The following is a 17,863-nucleotide window of genomic DNA, read 5'->3' as shown; positions in this document are numbered from 1 at the left end:
ATTTGGTTAAAATTGTATAATTCTTTTGTAAAAACAATAGTGAAGTTCAGAATCAAATAAGATCAGTTTTTAAATGTTTAGCTTCCTCAAAAAATCTAAATTAAATAAATTGAAATTTTTACTGATATGTGGATGTTAACTCATATTTTTGTATGTGTGGTCTCAAAAACAAAAATTTTTTGTATCTATATATGATAACTAAAACAAAAAGAGACATCATATCTTAGTGAAGTTGATATACGTAAAAACAATGTCTCTATTCAGTATGTAATATATTTTTAAAAGAATCTTTCTTCCTTTAAGACAAAGAGAGATGGTATAACTTACCTCTTTAAATGTAACATATATAACAAAGTAACTTAATTTCCTAAAATATTTAATTATATATTATTCTGAAACTGGATATCATATTTAAGAAACTCACCAACTTCTTTCCCAGTTATATTCCATAAGGATAGCATATAATCAAAACTCAAGTGCACATGGTAGCTAGTGACAACAAACATATAAACTGTTTAAACCCACAGATAAACTAAATATAAGGCTCACTTTTTAAAATGTTATTCTATGTTACAAAATATCAAAGTCATTAAAAAATCTGACTCACTTCTCTCTGACCAAGAATACCGAAAACAGAGAGCAAGCAGGAATAATGGGGAAAAGGAGAAGGGAGCGAAGACAAGAAAGAGAGGAAGACTAGCACAAGGGGGGAAATTAAGGTTAGAAGAAGAAAGAAAAGAAGAATCCAGTCCCTCCCATAACTAAGGGCACTGCCAGTTAGCCTTCTCCTGGCCATTCATACTTGCATGTCCCGTTCCTCTTTGTCTAATGAATTAACACGCTCTTGAAGTGTGTTCTCCTGTTTTTCAAAATTCTTGAGGAGAAGTGTTTCTTGAAATAATGTGAGATGGTGCAGGTCAGATAATTTCATCTGAGTGTCTAGTTTCAGTTTCTGATGTCTCAGGAGACGGAGTTCTGCATCAAAAGTGACAATCAGTTCTTTGATCTGAGGTGGAAAAAGATTTGAAGATAGGTTAGAAGGGAAGAACAGGTAAATGTATTTTTAAAACTATCTCACAATACTAATTTGTTTAGGTAAAAGCATTTTCTCATTATGCCTTTATTGTGGATGGAGAAATATATGGGTGTATATGGCTGTATGCCTAGTCATATAAATCAATCCATCAATGGTCTTAAATTCACATAAATTATTTATTAAGTGGTAAGAATTCTGTAACTGTAGTCCTTTCAGCTGTTTTTTTCATCATTAATAGCCATTGGTCAGGATTACCCTTCTTGCTGTACTGAATGGTGTAAGTCAGAGACTATGAGATCTTCATGGGTAGTGTTTATATCTACCTCCATTGTACCCCCCACAGTATCTCTACATTGCCTTTCTTACAGTAAACACTAAATATTTCCCTCAACTTACTCTGAAAAATTTCAAACCTCTAGAACCTCTAAACATTTTTAAATAGATAAATCTAATCATGGACCCACAAGAAACTTGTTCAGTCTCACTTTACAAATGAAGAAATTGAGGCTAAAGGTGATTTTCCTGAGCTCAAAGCTAATTCATCACAGAGCTAGGATAATAACCTAAGTCTCCCAAGCCCTGGTCTAGGCTTATTTAAAATCATCCTAGTGATTTTAAATCCTCAGTTTTGCTTTGACTTTGCCATTTTAGCTCCAGAACAATTACGAAGCCAGTTATCAACACTCCCATTTGTGGAGCATGTAAAAAGCAGAGGGTGGCCCATTTTCTCTGGAGCATTCTTAATTATATTCCATCCATCATCTGAAAGCTGTTCCATCACTTCCCCATGACCTTGACTTCAGTTAGATGTCAATTAACATGGATTTGCCCCTAATGCTTAGTCAACTTTCCAAAAAGGAAAAAGTTACAAAGTTCCAAAGTTCTGGGTAAAGCACAATGATTTTTCAGGAGACCAAGGATGGGGAGGAAGCCAAGCCATTAGTGAGTTATGGGATAGTCAGGGTTTGGGGAAGGTTAATGTAGAAAAATTTTAAATAAGTAAGTAAGAAACTAGTTGTACTTCTTTCCTGTTCCACTCTGTATCAGCTTTAAATAGCCACAGTCTCACCCCTTACCCTGTTGGTCAGATACTGTTGCATGTACACGTGTTTAATCTCGTCCCTCTTCATAATCTCCAGCTCCACATCAGTTGGATCTGCTTTTTCAAATTCCATTGTCTTTTGGATATCTAGACTTACTGCTAATGCCTTGGACGATCTAGACAATGAATCACGTGTTGTCAAATCCCCATCTTTTCCAGGAGCCAGTCTGAGGAATCCTGAACCTGGGGTTGTAGATGCCACTGGTTCCACCTGAGGGGGCTTTTCATCCTTACTTTGCATTAGCTGTTGCTTAAAAGCTAGGAGAGTTTTCTCATCATAGTGAAATCTCTTTTCAGGAACTTCTTCTGGGTGTATCTGAGGGATTTGGGGAATGGGGACATGCTTGGAAATGTGCAGAGTTGACTGAATGTTCTTCAGCTCTTGCACCAGGCATTGTATTTCCTCTATGACAGCCACTTTAAGGTCTCGAAGAGAGAGGATGCTCTTGTTCATGTGAATTTTCTTTGAATAGGTCTGATGAAAAGAACAGAAAGGAAGCAAAATGACAACCCACTCACAAAGGACAGTTTCAAATATGACTTGCTTTTGTCCCTTGACTAGTACATCTAACAAAAATTCGACATAAAAACTAATCTGATCATTCTCATTCACTAATAAATTATTCTTTTCTCTGATTTTTAGGCTTTTCCCTATTCAGCCTATCCAAATGGGGGAAACAGTCTTGATGTGACCTCTGGTACCTCAGCTGGCTTGTAGGGCTAAGTTCCCCTGTCCTCCCCTCCAACCACTAAATGGAAGTCCTTCCTGAAGGCTTGTACTCATCCAGGTCCCAGGGAGGGGAAGGTCATTCTTTGGTCAGGAGAACACAAGTAACTGCCCTTTCCTGATGGGGATTCAAATCCCTTAGGCTTAGACTCACCTAGGGTTGCCTAGCTAGGAAGATAAGTAACTAACCTGATAAAAAAATTAAAAGTAATAGGTGTGAAGATACTCACTGAACCTGGGAGAAAAAAAATGGATGAAAACAGTGAGAATTACAACAAAGTGATATATATATATATATATATATATATATATATATATATATATATATATATATATATATATATACACACACACACACACACACACATATATATACATACATAAGACAGTACTGAACAGAAGTCAAAGAGCTTAAGAAAACAATAACTTAACTGGAAAATACACTAGAGGGGTTTGATAGCAGACCAGACGAAGCAGAAGGACAAATCATTGCCCTGGAAGACAAGGCAGTGGGACTCACTCAAACAGAGCAGGGGGAAAAAAGGATTTTTAAAAAATGAAGATATGACATCATGGATGGATCTTGAGATTAAGCAAAACAAGTTAGACAGAAAAAGTCAAGAACCATATGACTTCACTCATACATGGGAAATAAAACTGAAAGCAGCAAACAACAAGACAAACAAACCAAGAAACAAAAACTCATAGACACAGACAACAGTTTAGTGGCTACCAGAGGGTAAGAGGGGAGGGGAGGTGGCACAAGAGGGTAAAGAGGGTCAAATATATGGTGATGGAAGGAGAACTGACTCTGAGTGGTGAGCACACAATGTGGTGTATTACAGAAATGTACACTTGAAACCTATGTAATTTTACTAACTATTGTCTCCCCATAAATTTAATTTTAAAAAAAGAATAAAGAAAAGTAAAGATAGCTTAAGGGACCTATGAGACAAGATCCAGTGGAATAACATTCACATTATAGGAGTCTCAGAAAAAGAAGAGAGAGAGAAAGGGTCAGAAAAGTTTTTTGAAAAAATAATTGCTTACAACTTCCATAACCTGGGGAAGGAAGCAAACATCCAGGTCCAGGAAGCACAGAGAATTCAAAAAAAGATGAACCCAAAGAGACCCACACCAAGATACTTTATAATTAAAATGTTAAAAGTTAAAGACAAAGAAGAAAAATCTTAATAACAGCAAGGGAAAACAACTTGTTACATACAAGGAAACCCCCATAAGACTATCAGATGATTTCTCAGCAGAAACTTTGCAGGCCAGAAGGGACTAGCATGACGTATTCAAAGTGCTGAAAGAAAAAACTTTCAACTAATAGTCTACCTGGCAACATCATCATTCAGAACTCAAAGAGAGATAAACAGTTTTCCAGACAAGCAAAACCAAAAGGAGTTCACCACCACTAACCTGTATTTGCAAGAAATATTAAAAGCCTTCTTAAGCTGAAAAGCAAAGGTATTATCTAGTAATAAGAAAACATATGAAAGTAAAAATCTCACTGGTAGAGTCAAATATATAATAAATGTAGTGGATTAACTTCTTATAAAGCTAGTATGAAGGTTAAACAACAAAAGTAGTAAAATTATTTATAATTACAATAATTAGTTATGGGACATACAAAAGATGTATAACATGACATCAAAAAATATAAAACATGAGGGGAGTAAAAATGTAGAGTTTTTAGAATGCATTCAAACTTTATATAGATAGATAGATAGATAGATAGATAGATAGATAGATAGATAGATAGATAGATCTATCTACAGAGATATAGATATAAATGATTAGATATAGATACAGATACAGATACAGATACAGATACAGATATAGATACAGATACAGATATGTGAACGTCAGGGTAAACACTTAGCAAAAACCTAGAGTGGATACACGAAAGATAATGAGAAAGAAATCTAAACATAATACTAAAGAAAATCATCAATCCACAAGGGAAGCAAGCAAGAGAACTACAAGAACTGCCAGAAAATAATTAACAAAATGGTAATAAGTACATAACTTCTTAATAATTACTTTAAATGTAAATGGACTAAATTCCCAATCAAAAAGACACAGAGTGGTGGAATGTATTAAAAACAACAACAAAAAAGACTCATCTATACATTGATTACAAGAGACTTACTTCAGATCTAAGAACTCACACAGATTGAAAGTGAAAGGATAGGAAAAGATATCCCATGTAAATAGAAATGAAAAGAAAGCTGGTGTAGCTATAGTTATATAGACTTTGAAACAAAGACTATAATAAAAGACAAGGGCAATATGTAATGATTAAAGGCGGTCAATCCAACAAGAGGATATAGTATTTGTAACACTTATGCACCCAATGTAGGAACACCAAAATATATAAAGCAACTATTAACAGACCTAAAGGGAGAAATTGATAGCAACACAATAATAGTAGAAGGCTTTAATATCCCACTTACATCAACAGATAGATCAATGGGACAGAAAAAATCAATATGGAAACATAAACAATACATTAGACTAGATGCACTTAATAGATATTTAAGACACTTTCATATAAGACATTGATGAAAGAAATTTAAGCAGTACATGGAAAGATATTCTGTGCTCAGGGATTGGAATAATTAATATTGCTAAAATGCCCATACCATCTAAAGCATTTGGAATATTCTATCCAAATGCAGAATACACATTCATTTTACATGCACATAGAACATTCTACAGGATACATCACATGTCAGACTGCAAAACAAGTCTCCATAAATTCAATATTAAATTACATCAAGCATCTTTTCTGATCACAATGGTACAAAATTAGAAATCAATTACAGTAAGAAAACTGGAAAAATCACAAATATGTGAAGATTAAGCAACATGCTATTTAACAACCAATGGGTCAATAAAGAAATCAAAGGGAAAATAAAAGAAAATGGAAGTACAACATTTCCAAACCTGTGGGATTAATAAAAAGCAGTTCTAAGAGGGAAGTTCATAGCAATATAGGCCTACTTCAAAGAACAAGAAAAATCTCAAATAAGCAATCTAACTTTACACCTAAAAGAATTAAAAAAAAGAAGAAGAAGAAGAAGCAGCAATGCCCAAAGTTAGCAGAAGAAAGGAAATAATAAAGGTCAGAGAGGAATTAAATGAAACAGAAACTAAAAAAATGATACAAAAGATCAATGAAACTAAGAGCTGGATTTTTGAAAAGATAAACAAAATTGACAAACCTTTAGCTATACTCACCAAGAAAAAATACAAAATGAAACAAAAGTTACAATCAATACCCAAAATGCAAAGGATCATAAGAGACTACTATTATACACTGACAAATTGGACCACCTAGAAGAAATAAATTCCTAGACACATACAATCTTCCAAGTATGAGTCATGAAGAAATAAAAATTTTGAATAGACTGATTACTTGTAAGGAGAGTAAAACAGTAAAAAAAAAAAAAAAAAAAAAAAAAAAAAAAATCTCCCACCAACATGGTTACCTCTGGAACTCACTTTCCTTGGGGTCTGTCTAGGTGACATAGGGGAGCATAAGGCTTTGTCCCATGATGTTAAAAAAAAAACTCCCAACAATGTTTTTCATGATTATCTAGAATAATGCCCCCTTTGTACAAATGAGGGAACTGAAGCATAGATAAACATGAAGGACCTTTCCAGTTCTAAATTTCTATGACTATATATCCTTATGGATCAGATAGCGAAATGGGTGGTTTTAGAAGAATTCAATTAAAAACCCAGGTGCCTCTCATTGTCATACACGCTCTGGGTAAGTACCATAGAGTCTAGCTGTCCCAGTTCCTCTTCCTTCTTGGCAGCATTTATTCTCATGTGCTCGGGTATCTTATAGTCTGGGGCTGTCTTCAGATTGAAGTCTCCCATGCACACCTGAGCCTCTTTGATGGCTTGAACATCTTTGGGATCTTCATAGTCATCAGCAGGTTTACTCTTGTAACTATGAGAAAAATGGATGACCCAGCCACAAATATAACCATAGAGTCTATTTTGTCTAGTTTACTATAGGTATATAATCAAATTCAATCATGAAGCAAAAGTATAATTTTTAGTCTGTGATGTTACTTTTGTCTGTCCAAGCATGTTTTAAAGTTGACTACATTTAAAGCATCCCAAGCAAAATAAATACATACATACATACATACATACATACATACATACATACATGAATATATAAATCCATTCACCAGATGGTGCTAAAATAATCTGAATCATTCCTTGGCTTTGGTTCATTTCTAAGCAATTTACATCAACATTGTTATTGATTTCCTCAATAGAAATTAAGCCTTGGAGATGGGGTGGGTTTTTTTTTTTTATTCACTAAAACGTTAATTGGATTTTTTATAACATAAGTGACTGTCACAAAATTTGCCATAATATTTTCCAAAAAGGCATCTAATTCAAAATGAATATACGACTATGTGTTTGCCATCCCCTCTCTCCCCAGATTCCATGGAAATGATAGTATAGAGATAGCAAAGGGAATAAATTATCATGCATGCTGAGAGCGGGATAGAAAGCCATGAGCAAACCAGTGACAGTGGTACATTTCTAAAAGACAGAAGATGAAATTACATTATTGGATAAACCAGACCAGAGAAAACTGTAGCCCAGAATACTCCCAGGAGAAAGCTATATAAAGATGAATATGGTCTTTTTGGTAGAGTTCCTAGGAGGCTCCAAGCACAGAGGGGGCAAGTATGGAGCAGGGAATGGAACATTAGACATTGTTTGGCAAAATAAATTCAAGGGTTGAAAAGGATGCCTGAACCAGTTGGGCCCTTCCAACTTTCCCATCTCCACACATACAAAGCAGTAGCAACATTTACACATACACTAAAACTGAAGAACTAATCTCTACAGAACTATATTTACAGAAACTGCATGGGAAGTACTAAGGCATCTGGGGGATGGCCTGGCCCTCCACTGTAGGGATCTTCACTGGGAGACCCTAACCTAGCTCTCTCATTCTTCAAAGTGAAGCCTGCCAGTTAACATGAACATGGACACATGCCTTGCAGTCAGCCCTTTAAGAAAACCAACATATACAATAGCCGAGGAAATGCATGGCATTCAATGTATTAATTGACAATACTTTATTTGTATAACAACAACACTAAAATGAGGATTAATAGTTTTAAAAGAAAGAAAAGGAAGAGAAAGGAAAGAAAGGGGAAAGAGGGAGAGAGAGAAAAGGAGAGGGAGAGAGAGAGAAAGAGAGAAAGAGAGAAAGAGAGAGAGAGAGAGAGAGAGAGAGAGAGAGAGAGAGAGAGAGAGAGAGATTTTTTTTTCAGTCTACAAAGACTTCAGAAAGTACCATCCAGATCAGTTGGATGGCTCTGGTGGTTAGAGTGTGAGCTCTGAACAACAGGCTTGCCGGTTCGATTCCCACATGAGCAGTGCCTTCCACAACTAGATTGAAGGCAATGAGCTGCTGGAGGGGTGATCAGATGGCTCAGTTGGTTAGAGCGCGAGCTCTCAACAACAAGGTTGCCAGTTCAATTCCTGCATGGGATGGTGGGCTGCATTCCCTGCAACTAAGACTGAAAACGGCAACTGGACTTGGAGCTGAGCTGTGCCCTCCACAACTGGATTGAAGGACGATGACTTGGAGCTGATGGGCCCTGGAGAAACACACTCTTCCCCAATATTCCCCAATAAAATAAAATAAAATAAAAAACTACCATCCAATTAGTGTATTCCATCACAGGTTACTAGGGGAATATGCATGTATTAGGCGTTTGATGATAGAGCCACCCTTGAAGCAATCTATAAGAAATAGCTCAGATGATGCTGCAGAGGCTTCAACTAATGAATGGTCTTTGCTTACTGGAGATGTACCTAAAAGTGGCCACCAGGCTGGAAGTGGCCATAGGCTCTTCCACTGACATCCTGGGGCTCACACAGAACAGCTGGCTGTAGGCTGCTGCATAAGTTTCCTCAGAAAGGAGAACTATGAGATGGTGCCTGCCAACTAATAAAGGGCATCAAGGACAGTGACAGATAGACCTATATATTTCTATCTCTATCTCCTCTATTTCTATCTTTATCTCTATATCTCTATGTCTATATATCTATGTCTGTATCTATCTATCTATCTATCTAATATATATTTTATAGACAGAGAGAGAGAGAGAGAGAGAGAGAGAGAGAGAGAGAGAGAGAGAGAGAGAGAGAGAGAATGAACAAGAGCGAGCAAGCACACACTTCTGTTCTGGCCATGTTAGAGAAAGAAGGCCCATAATTATCTTCATGCTATAAATAACTAGAAAATTAAAAACATATGAAACAGCTATGTTCAGATATTGAATGATAGGCAGCATTCCACTAAGATCAGGAACAGGACAAGAATGCTCATTCTCACCACTTTGTTCAACATAATAGTAGAAGTCCTAGCCAGAGCAATCAGGCAAGAAAAAGAAATAAAAGGCATCCAAATTGGAAAGAAAGAAGTAAAACTGTCAGTATTTGTAGATGACATGATATTATACATGGAAAATCCTAAAGACTCCACTAAAATACTGTTAGAACTAATAAACAAATTCATTAAAGTTTAAGAATATAAAATCTATATGTAAAAATCACTTGTATTCCTATAACTAATAATAAACTATCAGAAAGAGAAATTAAACCAAAAAGAATAAATACCTAGGAATACATTTAACTGAGGAGGTGAAAAAACCTGTACACTGAAAACTATAAGACACTGATGAAAGAAATTGAAGAAGATGCAAATAAATGGAAAGATATTCTGTACTCAGGGATTGGAAGAACTAATATTGTTAAAATATCCATATTTCCCAAAGCAATCTACAGATTCAATGCAATTCCTCTCAAAATTCCAATGACATTTGTCACAGAAATAGAAAAAGCAGCACTATAAATTATATGGAACCACAAAATATCCTGAATAGCCAAAGCAATCTTGAGAAAGAAGAACAAAGTTGAAGGCATTATGCTTCCTGATTTCAAATTAATTACAAAGCTATAGTAATCAAAACAGTATGGTACTGGCATAAGAACAGACATAGATCATTGGAGCAGAATAGAGAGTTCAAAAATAAACCCACGTATATGAAAATTAATTTACATAAATCCAAAGTTATGAATATACAATGTGAAAAGGACAGTCTCAATAAAAAGTGCTAGGAAAAGTGGGCAGCTACATGCAAAATAATCTCACACCATACACAAAAATCAACTCAAAATTAAAGACTTGAATGTAAGACCTGAAACCATGAAAACTCCTAAAAGAAAATATATGGGGTAAGCTCCTTTACATTGGTGTTGGTGATAATTTTTTGGATTTGACACCAGAAACACAAGCACCAAAAGCAAAAACAAACAAGTGGGAATATATCAAACTAAAAAGCTTCTGCACAGAAAAAAAATCAATGAAATGAAAAGGAAACCTATTGAATAGGAGAAAATATTTGGAAATCATATATCTGATAGGGATTAATATCCAAAACATATAAAAATTCATATAACTCCTTAGCAAAAAAAAGAAAAACCTGATTAAAAAGTGGACAGAGGATTTTAATAGACATTTTTCTAAAGAAGACATAGAGATAGCCAACAGGTATATGAAAAGGAGTTCAACATCACTAATCATGAAGAAAATGTAAATTAAAACCACAATGAGATGTCACCTCACACATGTTAGATGGCTATTATAAAAAAGACAAGAGATAAAAGCTGGCAAGGATGTGGAGAAAAGGGAACACTTGTGCATTGTTGATGAGCAGGTAAATTGGTGCAGTCACCATGGAAAAACACTATGGACATTCCTCAAAAACTAAAAATAGAACTACCATATGATCTAGCCATCTACTTCTCGGTATTTATCCCCCCAAAAAATGAAAACACTAACTCAAAAAGATATATGTAACCCCATGTCCACTGCAGCATTATTTACAATAGCCAAGATACAGAAACAACCTAAGTGTCCTTCAATGGTTGAATGGATAAAGAAGATATGGCATACACACAATGGAATATTATTCAGTGATAAAAAGGATGCAATCTTGCCATTTGCAACATGGATGAACCTTGAGCACATTATGGTAAGTGAAATAAATCAGACAGAGAAAGCCAAACACCGTATGATCTCACTTACATGTGGAATATTAAGAATAAAAACAAGCTCATAGAAACAGAGAACAGATTGCCGGTTGCCAGAGGTAGGGGGTAGAGGGTGGGTGAAATGGGTGAATGGAGTCAAAAGATACAAACCTCTAGTGTAAAAAAAATAAGTCATGGGGATGTAATGTACAATATGGTGACTACAATAATATTATATTGCACATTTGAAAATTGCTAAGAGAATACATCTTAAAATTCTCATCACAAGAAAAAAGTCCTGTAACTATGTATGGTGATGGATGTTAAGTAGACTTATCTTGGTTATATTTACAATACATACAAATATCAAATCACTATGTTGTACACCTGAAACTAATATAATATTGGATGTCAATTATACCTGACACATTTTTTAAAAAATATAAAAGATCAATGAGATTAAGAGCTGGTTTCTTTTTTTTAAGGTAATCAAAATTGACAAACCTTTAGCTAGACTTTCCAAGAAAAAGAGCAACTCAAATAAAATCAGAAATCAAAGAGGAGACATTACAACTGATACCACAGAAATACAAAGGACCAAAAGAGACTACTATAAACAATTACATACCAACAAATTGGACAACCTAGAAAAACTGGATAAGGTCCTACAAACATACAACCTACCAAGACTGAAACATGAAGAAATAGAAAATCTGAACAGACCAATTACTAGTAAAAAGATTGAATCAGTAATTAAAAGCATCCCAACAAGCAAAAGTCCAGGACAAGATGACTTCATTCATGAATTCTACAAAATATTTAAAGAATTAATACCATTTCCTTTTCTTCCAAAAAAACGAGAAGGGAAGGAAACACTTCTAAATTCATTTTATAAAACCAGCATTACCCTGATACCAAACCAGACAAAGACAATATAAGAAAATTCCAGCAATATTTTTAAAAGGATAATGTGAGTACACAATGATCAAGTAAAATTTATCCTAGGAATGCTGATTTCACATTTGAAATCAATCACAATATTAAAGGATAAAATTTTTTAAGTGATCATCTCAGTATACATATGGAAGTCATTTGATAAAATTCAACACTCATCTTTGATAAAAAATAAATTTAAAAATCCTTTCAGCAAACTAGGAATAAAAGGAAATTTTATCAATGAATAAACTGCTTCAAAAAGGCTGACATTACATTTCATAATAAGACGGAATGCTTTCTCCTTAGTTGGGAATAAGACAAGGATATTCTCTTCCACCATTTTTAGTTGACATTGTAGTACATATCCTAGACAACGAGACAAGAAAATAAAAAAGACACAGAGACTGGAAAGGAAAACTCTATCTTTACTCACATACAATATGATCATATTTGTAAACTACTGTAAAGAATCTGCAAAAAAAGCTACTAGACTTAATAAATGAGCTGAGCAAAATCATTGGGTTAAAGGTCAATATGAATTAAAAAATCAATTGAGAGAATTTCTACTTCTAAAAAGATGGAATAAACCTGCATTTTCCTATTTTTCCTGGTAAGTACAAATGAAAACCTTGGACATTAAATATAAAACAAACACAACATTCTGAAATGTGGGAAGAAGAAAGCAGACCACAGAGAAATTTGGGATCCAAGAAGAAGTTGATGATGGTAAGTTCTCTGGGTTTTCTTTTTGCCTCATATATATCTGACTTGAAGTTAAATATATAAATAAACTTAAGAAAGGAGCGCGGTAGGAGATGGGTGGAAAAGGTGAAGGGAATTAAGAAGTACAAGTTTCCAGTTATAAAATAAATAAGTCATGGAGATGTAATGCACAGCATAGGGGACATAGTCAATAATATTATAACAAGCCACCCTTACCACAGTGTCAGTGGAGACCCCTGTAGGATAGCTTGAACTTAGACTCCAGGCCCAATAGTAACAAGATGATCTACCCCGCCCTGATGGGTTAGTGTTTGAGGAGGCCAAGTGTTGAATGATGACTTTTACCACCCTCCACAGTATCACTGGAGGCCAACTGAAGAGCAGAGTGCTATTAGTGGGGGCCTAGAGAGGATCTGGGAATTCCAACTCTTGACCAGCAAAAGACCCCTTCCTTCCTCAGGTGTCAATTGGAGAAGAATGGGTAAACTAGACTTCTATACTCATAATGAGATGGCACTCCTCCTTATCATGCAAAAGTCAGAGAAAGCCAGCTAAAACAAAATGTATAAGTAATATTCAGAATCTGATAATACTCAAAACATCTGGATTTCAATCAAAAATCACTCGTCATATCAAGAATCAGGATGTCTTCAACTTGAATCACAAAAGACAATTACCAAATGTCAATCCCAAGATGAGAATGTTGAAATAATCTAACAAGAATTTTAAAGCAGCCATCATAAGGTGCTTCAACAAATAATCAGAAAGATACTTAAGACAAATGAAAAAAATAGAAAGTCTCAGAAAGAAACAGAAGATATAAAAAGGAACCAAATGGAAATTTAGAACTGAAAAATACGATAACCAAAATAAAACTCAATGGATGGGCTCAACAGCAGAATGGAAGAGACAGAGGAAAGAATCAGTGAATTTAAAGATGGAATGAAAGAAATCACCCATTCTGCACAAAAAGAAAGGCACTAGAAGTAAGCAAACAAACAACTAACATCAACAAAACACACAGAGCTTCAGGGGTCTAATATTTGTGTCACTGCAGTCCCAGAAGGAGAGGAAAAAGAGGAAAGGGCTTTAAAAAAAACTGTAAGAAATAATGGCTGAAAACTTCCCAAATTTGGCAGGAGATACAAGCGTACAGATTCAAGAAGTTTAATGAATCCAAAAAAGGATCAATTTAAAGAACTCTACACCAAGACACATCATAATCAAACTTCTAAAAACTAAAGACAAAGAAAAAAGTCTTGAAAGCAGCAAGAGAAAAATAACATCTTATATATGAGGGAAAACAATTTGAATGGCAGCAGACTGATCATTAAGAAACCATGGAGGTCAACAGGAAAAAGCACAATATTTTTATGTGCTGAAAATAAGAACTGTTAACAGAGAATTCTATGTGCAGTAAGAATATTCTTCAGGAATGAAGGGGAAATCAAACCATTCTTAGATGAAGAAAAACTAAGAGAATTTGTCACCAGCATACCTACCCTAAATGAATGGCAAAATGAAGTTCTCTAAATCGAAATGAAGATAGAAGAAAGAACTCAGAAACAACAAAAAGGAAAAAAATTAAAATGTTAATAGTAAACATATGGGCAAACACATTTTACTTCAACTATTGTCTGTTATGGTTGATGATTGAAGAAAAACCTATAACAATGTCTGATGTGTTTTAAAAATATATGTAGAAGAAATATTTATACAATTATTTTATGAACAGAGGAAATGGGTGGGGGAAAGGGGCATAAAAGCAGCTAAAACTTCTACACTTCATTCAAGCTGATAAAATGTGAACATGAGTACACTGTGATAAGCTGTATATATATAATGTAATACCTAGAGCAAACACTCAAAATGCTATACAAACTGATAACTCTCAAAAACACTATAGATTGGAACATCTATATTGGAACTCTAAAATATTCAAGTAAACCACAGACAGCTGGGGGGAAAAAACAAGAAAAAAAACACAGAACAAACAGAAAACAAAATATAAAATAGCAGACATAAGCCTTAAATATCAATGGTTACATTAAGTATAAATGGCCTAAATATATCAATTGAAGAATTGAGATTGACAGTGTGGATTGACCAACTGTATGCGGTCAATAAGACACTGACTTCAAATATAGCAATAAACGTAGGTTGAAGTAAATGGATAAAATCAGTTGTACTGTTCAAATACTGATTGTTTTCCCCCTAAGATCAGGATTAAGGAGTGGATGCCAGCTCTCCTTATTCCATTTCAACATAGTACTGGATGTTAAAGCCAGTGAAATAAGAAAAAGAATAAGAGGCAAATAAATTGAATAAAAAGAAATAAAACCATCCCTATTTACAGATGACATAACTGTCTACACAGAAAATCCCAAGGAACCTACCAAAACAATTGCCCTCAGAACGAATAAGACAGTCCAGCAAGATCACAGTATGCCAGATAAACAGTAAACTCAAATGTATTTCTATACTAGCAATGAACATGAACATATAAACACCAAAATGAAAAGCACAATACAATTTAGAATTGAAAAAAAAAAGTAAAATATTTATGTGTAAATGTAACAAAATAACTGTAGAACTTTTATACTGAAAACAACAAAACACAAAGAAATCAAAGAAGATCTAAATAAATGGAGAGTCATACCATGTCCGTGGACTAAAAGACTCAATATAATAAATATGTCACATTTCCCCAAACTGATACACAGGTTTAACATAATTCCTATCATAATTTCAGCAAGACATTTTGTAAATACAGACAAGAATATTCTAAAATTTACATGGAAAAGCAAAGTAACTAGAATAGCTAAAACATTTGGAAAAAAAGAATAAAATAACAGAAATCAGTGTATCCAATTTCAAGACCTATTACATGGCTACAGTAATCCAGACAGTGGATACTGGCAAAGGGACAGACACACAAATCACTAAATCAGAAAGTGAGCCCAGATATAGACCCACACAAATATGTCCAGATGATTTTTGACAAAATGCAAAAGTAATTCAACAGAGGAAATAGAGCATTTTCAAAACAAATGGTGCTAAAACAATTGGACATCTATAGGCAACATAATAAAAAATAAATCTAAGCATAAATCTCACACCTTATACAAAAATGAACACAAAATGGATCACAGACTTAAATGTAAAATGTAAAACTACAGAACGTTTACAAAAAGGTAGTAGAAAATTTGGGGGACGTAGGGCTAGGCAGCATTCTTAGACTTGACACCAAAACCAAGATTCAAGGAAAAATTGATATATAATTAAATATATCAATATAATTTCAATATAATTAAAAACTTTTGCTCTGCAGAAGACCGTGTTAAGGGAATGAAAAGACAAGCTACAGACTGGGAGAAAATATTTGAAGACATATCTGACACATGACTAGTATGTAGAATACATAAAGAACTCTCAAAACTCAACACTAAAATAGTAACCAATCTTATTTGAACATGGACAAAAGATATGAAGAGACATTTCACCAAAGATATATAAGCGGCAAATAAACAAATGAAAATATGTACTTGTTAAATAAAAATACCTCATAGTAGGAGGGTGCAGCTCATAGTAGCCTGTGTGGAGAAAAAAACGGCAACCTTGGGAGTTATTAGCACCACACTCTAACCAACTGAGCTAACCGGCCACCCCTTAGATTTTTTTTCCTTTTAAGTCACCTTCAGATGGTTAGAGACTTACAGGTGAAAGCAAAAACTATAAGATGTTAGAAGAACATACATCTTCTTGATGTTGGGATGAAAAGAATTTCTTAATCCTTAAGAATTACTCTGAGTGTATTAGTAAAATGGAATCCCTGCACTGAAACTCTAAGGACCATAGAAGTTCTTCCAAAGTATCACCACCCTGAAAGACCCAATTTATCTGTCTTCAATACCTCCATCTCTGTTTCTATTTCTTTCACTTCTTTATTTAAATGAAAAATTTTATATTTATTGACATTGTTAAAGATATTATAAGGCTCATATTAAAATGAAAGAGTATAAGTAAAGGATAAAAAAAAACCTTACAGTTCCTCCCATTCTTTTTTTCGCTGCTGAATCTTAAGTTGGGCTCTTTCAGCTTTTAATACAAGTTTCCTCGTTTTCTCAATTTCATTTTCCACCATAATTTGACTTAGTGTTTTAGGCCGAAATTGCTTCCCTTTTTCTATAATCGATTCTTCTGGCACATTCATATCTCCACCTGCACAGAAAAATAAACATTTTTTTCAGTCTTTTTGAAACATCAAAATAAAATTCTCAAATATTGTTTTTAACCTGTCACATCTTTATTTTTTAATTTTTATAATACAGTTGACATTCAATATTTTATATTAGCTTCAAGTGTACAGCATAGTGGATAGACATTTATGTAATTTACAAAGTGATCCCCCCAGTAAGTCTAATACCCACCTGGCACTATATGTAGCTATTACAATATTATAGACTATATTCCCTATGCTTGTACTTTACATCCTATCATTATTTTGTAACTACCAATTTGTACTTCTTAATCCTTTCACTTTTTTAACCGAGCCCCCAACTCCCCTCCAATCTGGCAAGCATGTTCTTTAGATTTCATATATAAGTGAGATCATATGCAATTTGTCTTTCTCTGTCTGACTTATTTCAAGTAGCATAATACTCTCTAGGCCCATATATGTTGTCACAAATGGTAACATTTCATTCCTTTTTATTGCTGAGTAATATTCTATTGTATATATGGACCACTTCTTTATACAATCGTCTATCAATGGACACTTAGGTAATGCGACTCCAGCTTCTTTTTCATTTTTATTAGCATGAAATATTTTTCTCCATCCCTTTACTTCCAGTCTTTGCATGCCTTTCAATAGGAAGTGGGTCTCTTGTACACAGCACATGCATAGGTCTTGTTTTCTTATCCATTCAACTACCTATGTCTTTTGATTAGAACATTGAACCCATTTATACTTAAAGTGATTATTGATAGGTACACAGTTATTGCCATTTTATTATTCATATTTATGTTCTTCCCACACCCTTTCTTCTTAAAGAAGTCCCTTTAACATTTCTTCTGATACTCATTTGGTGGTGATGAACTCCTTTAGCTTTTTCTTGTCTGGGAAGCTCTTTATCTCTCCTTCAATTTTAAATGATAGCCTTGCTGGGTAAACTTGGTTGTAAGTCCTTACTTTTCATCACTATGAATATTTTGTGCCAATTCCTTCTTGTCTCCAAAGTTTCTG

General features: G+C 34.3%; 1 protein-coding gene across 4 annotated transcripts in view; it reads right to left on the bottom strand.

The window, feature by feature from the left end:
* The window catches only part of CFAP44 (cilia and flagella associated protein 44), a 95,342-nt gene that overhangs the window by 19,183 nt on the left and 58,296 nt on the right, over positions 1-17,863 (bottom strand). For 3 of the 4 annotated variants that reach the window (XR_012496298.2, XM_088794184.1, XM_019734863.3), the window contains exons 24-27: positions 16,665-16,839; positions 6,658-6,835; positions 2,113-2,613; positions 803-1,006 (exon numbers count right to left, since the gene is read on the bottom strand). Coding sequence is in view for 3 of the 4 variants with exons in the window: in XM_088794184.1 (XP_088650310.1) it covers positions 803-1,006; positions 2,113-2,613; positions 6,658-6,835; positions 16,665-16,839 (1,058 nt within the window). In the remaining variant the exon portion in view is untranslated. The remainder of the gene's footprint in view (positions 1-802; positions 1,007-2,112; positions 2,614-6,657; positions 6,836-16,664; positions 16,840-17,863) is intronic. The other variant, XM_074331850.2, reaches the window with a different exon arrangement.

Source organism: Rhinolophus sinicus, chromosome 17 (assembly GCF_057876585.1).
Source record: "Rhinolophus sinicus isolate RSI-liver-muscle chromosome 17, RSI-T2T, whole genome shotgun sequence".
Lineage (NCBI taxonomy): Eukaryota > Metazoa > Chordata > Mammalia > Chiroptera > Rhinolophidae > Rhinolophus > Rhinolophus sinicus.
Note: the sequence above shows the minus strand (reverse complement) of the source record. Positions and strands in the feature narration are given on the sequence as shown.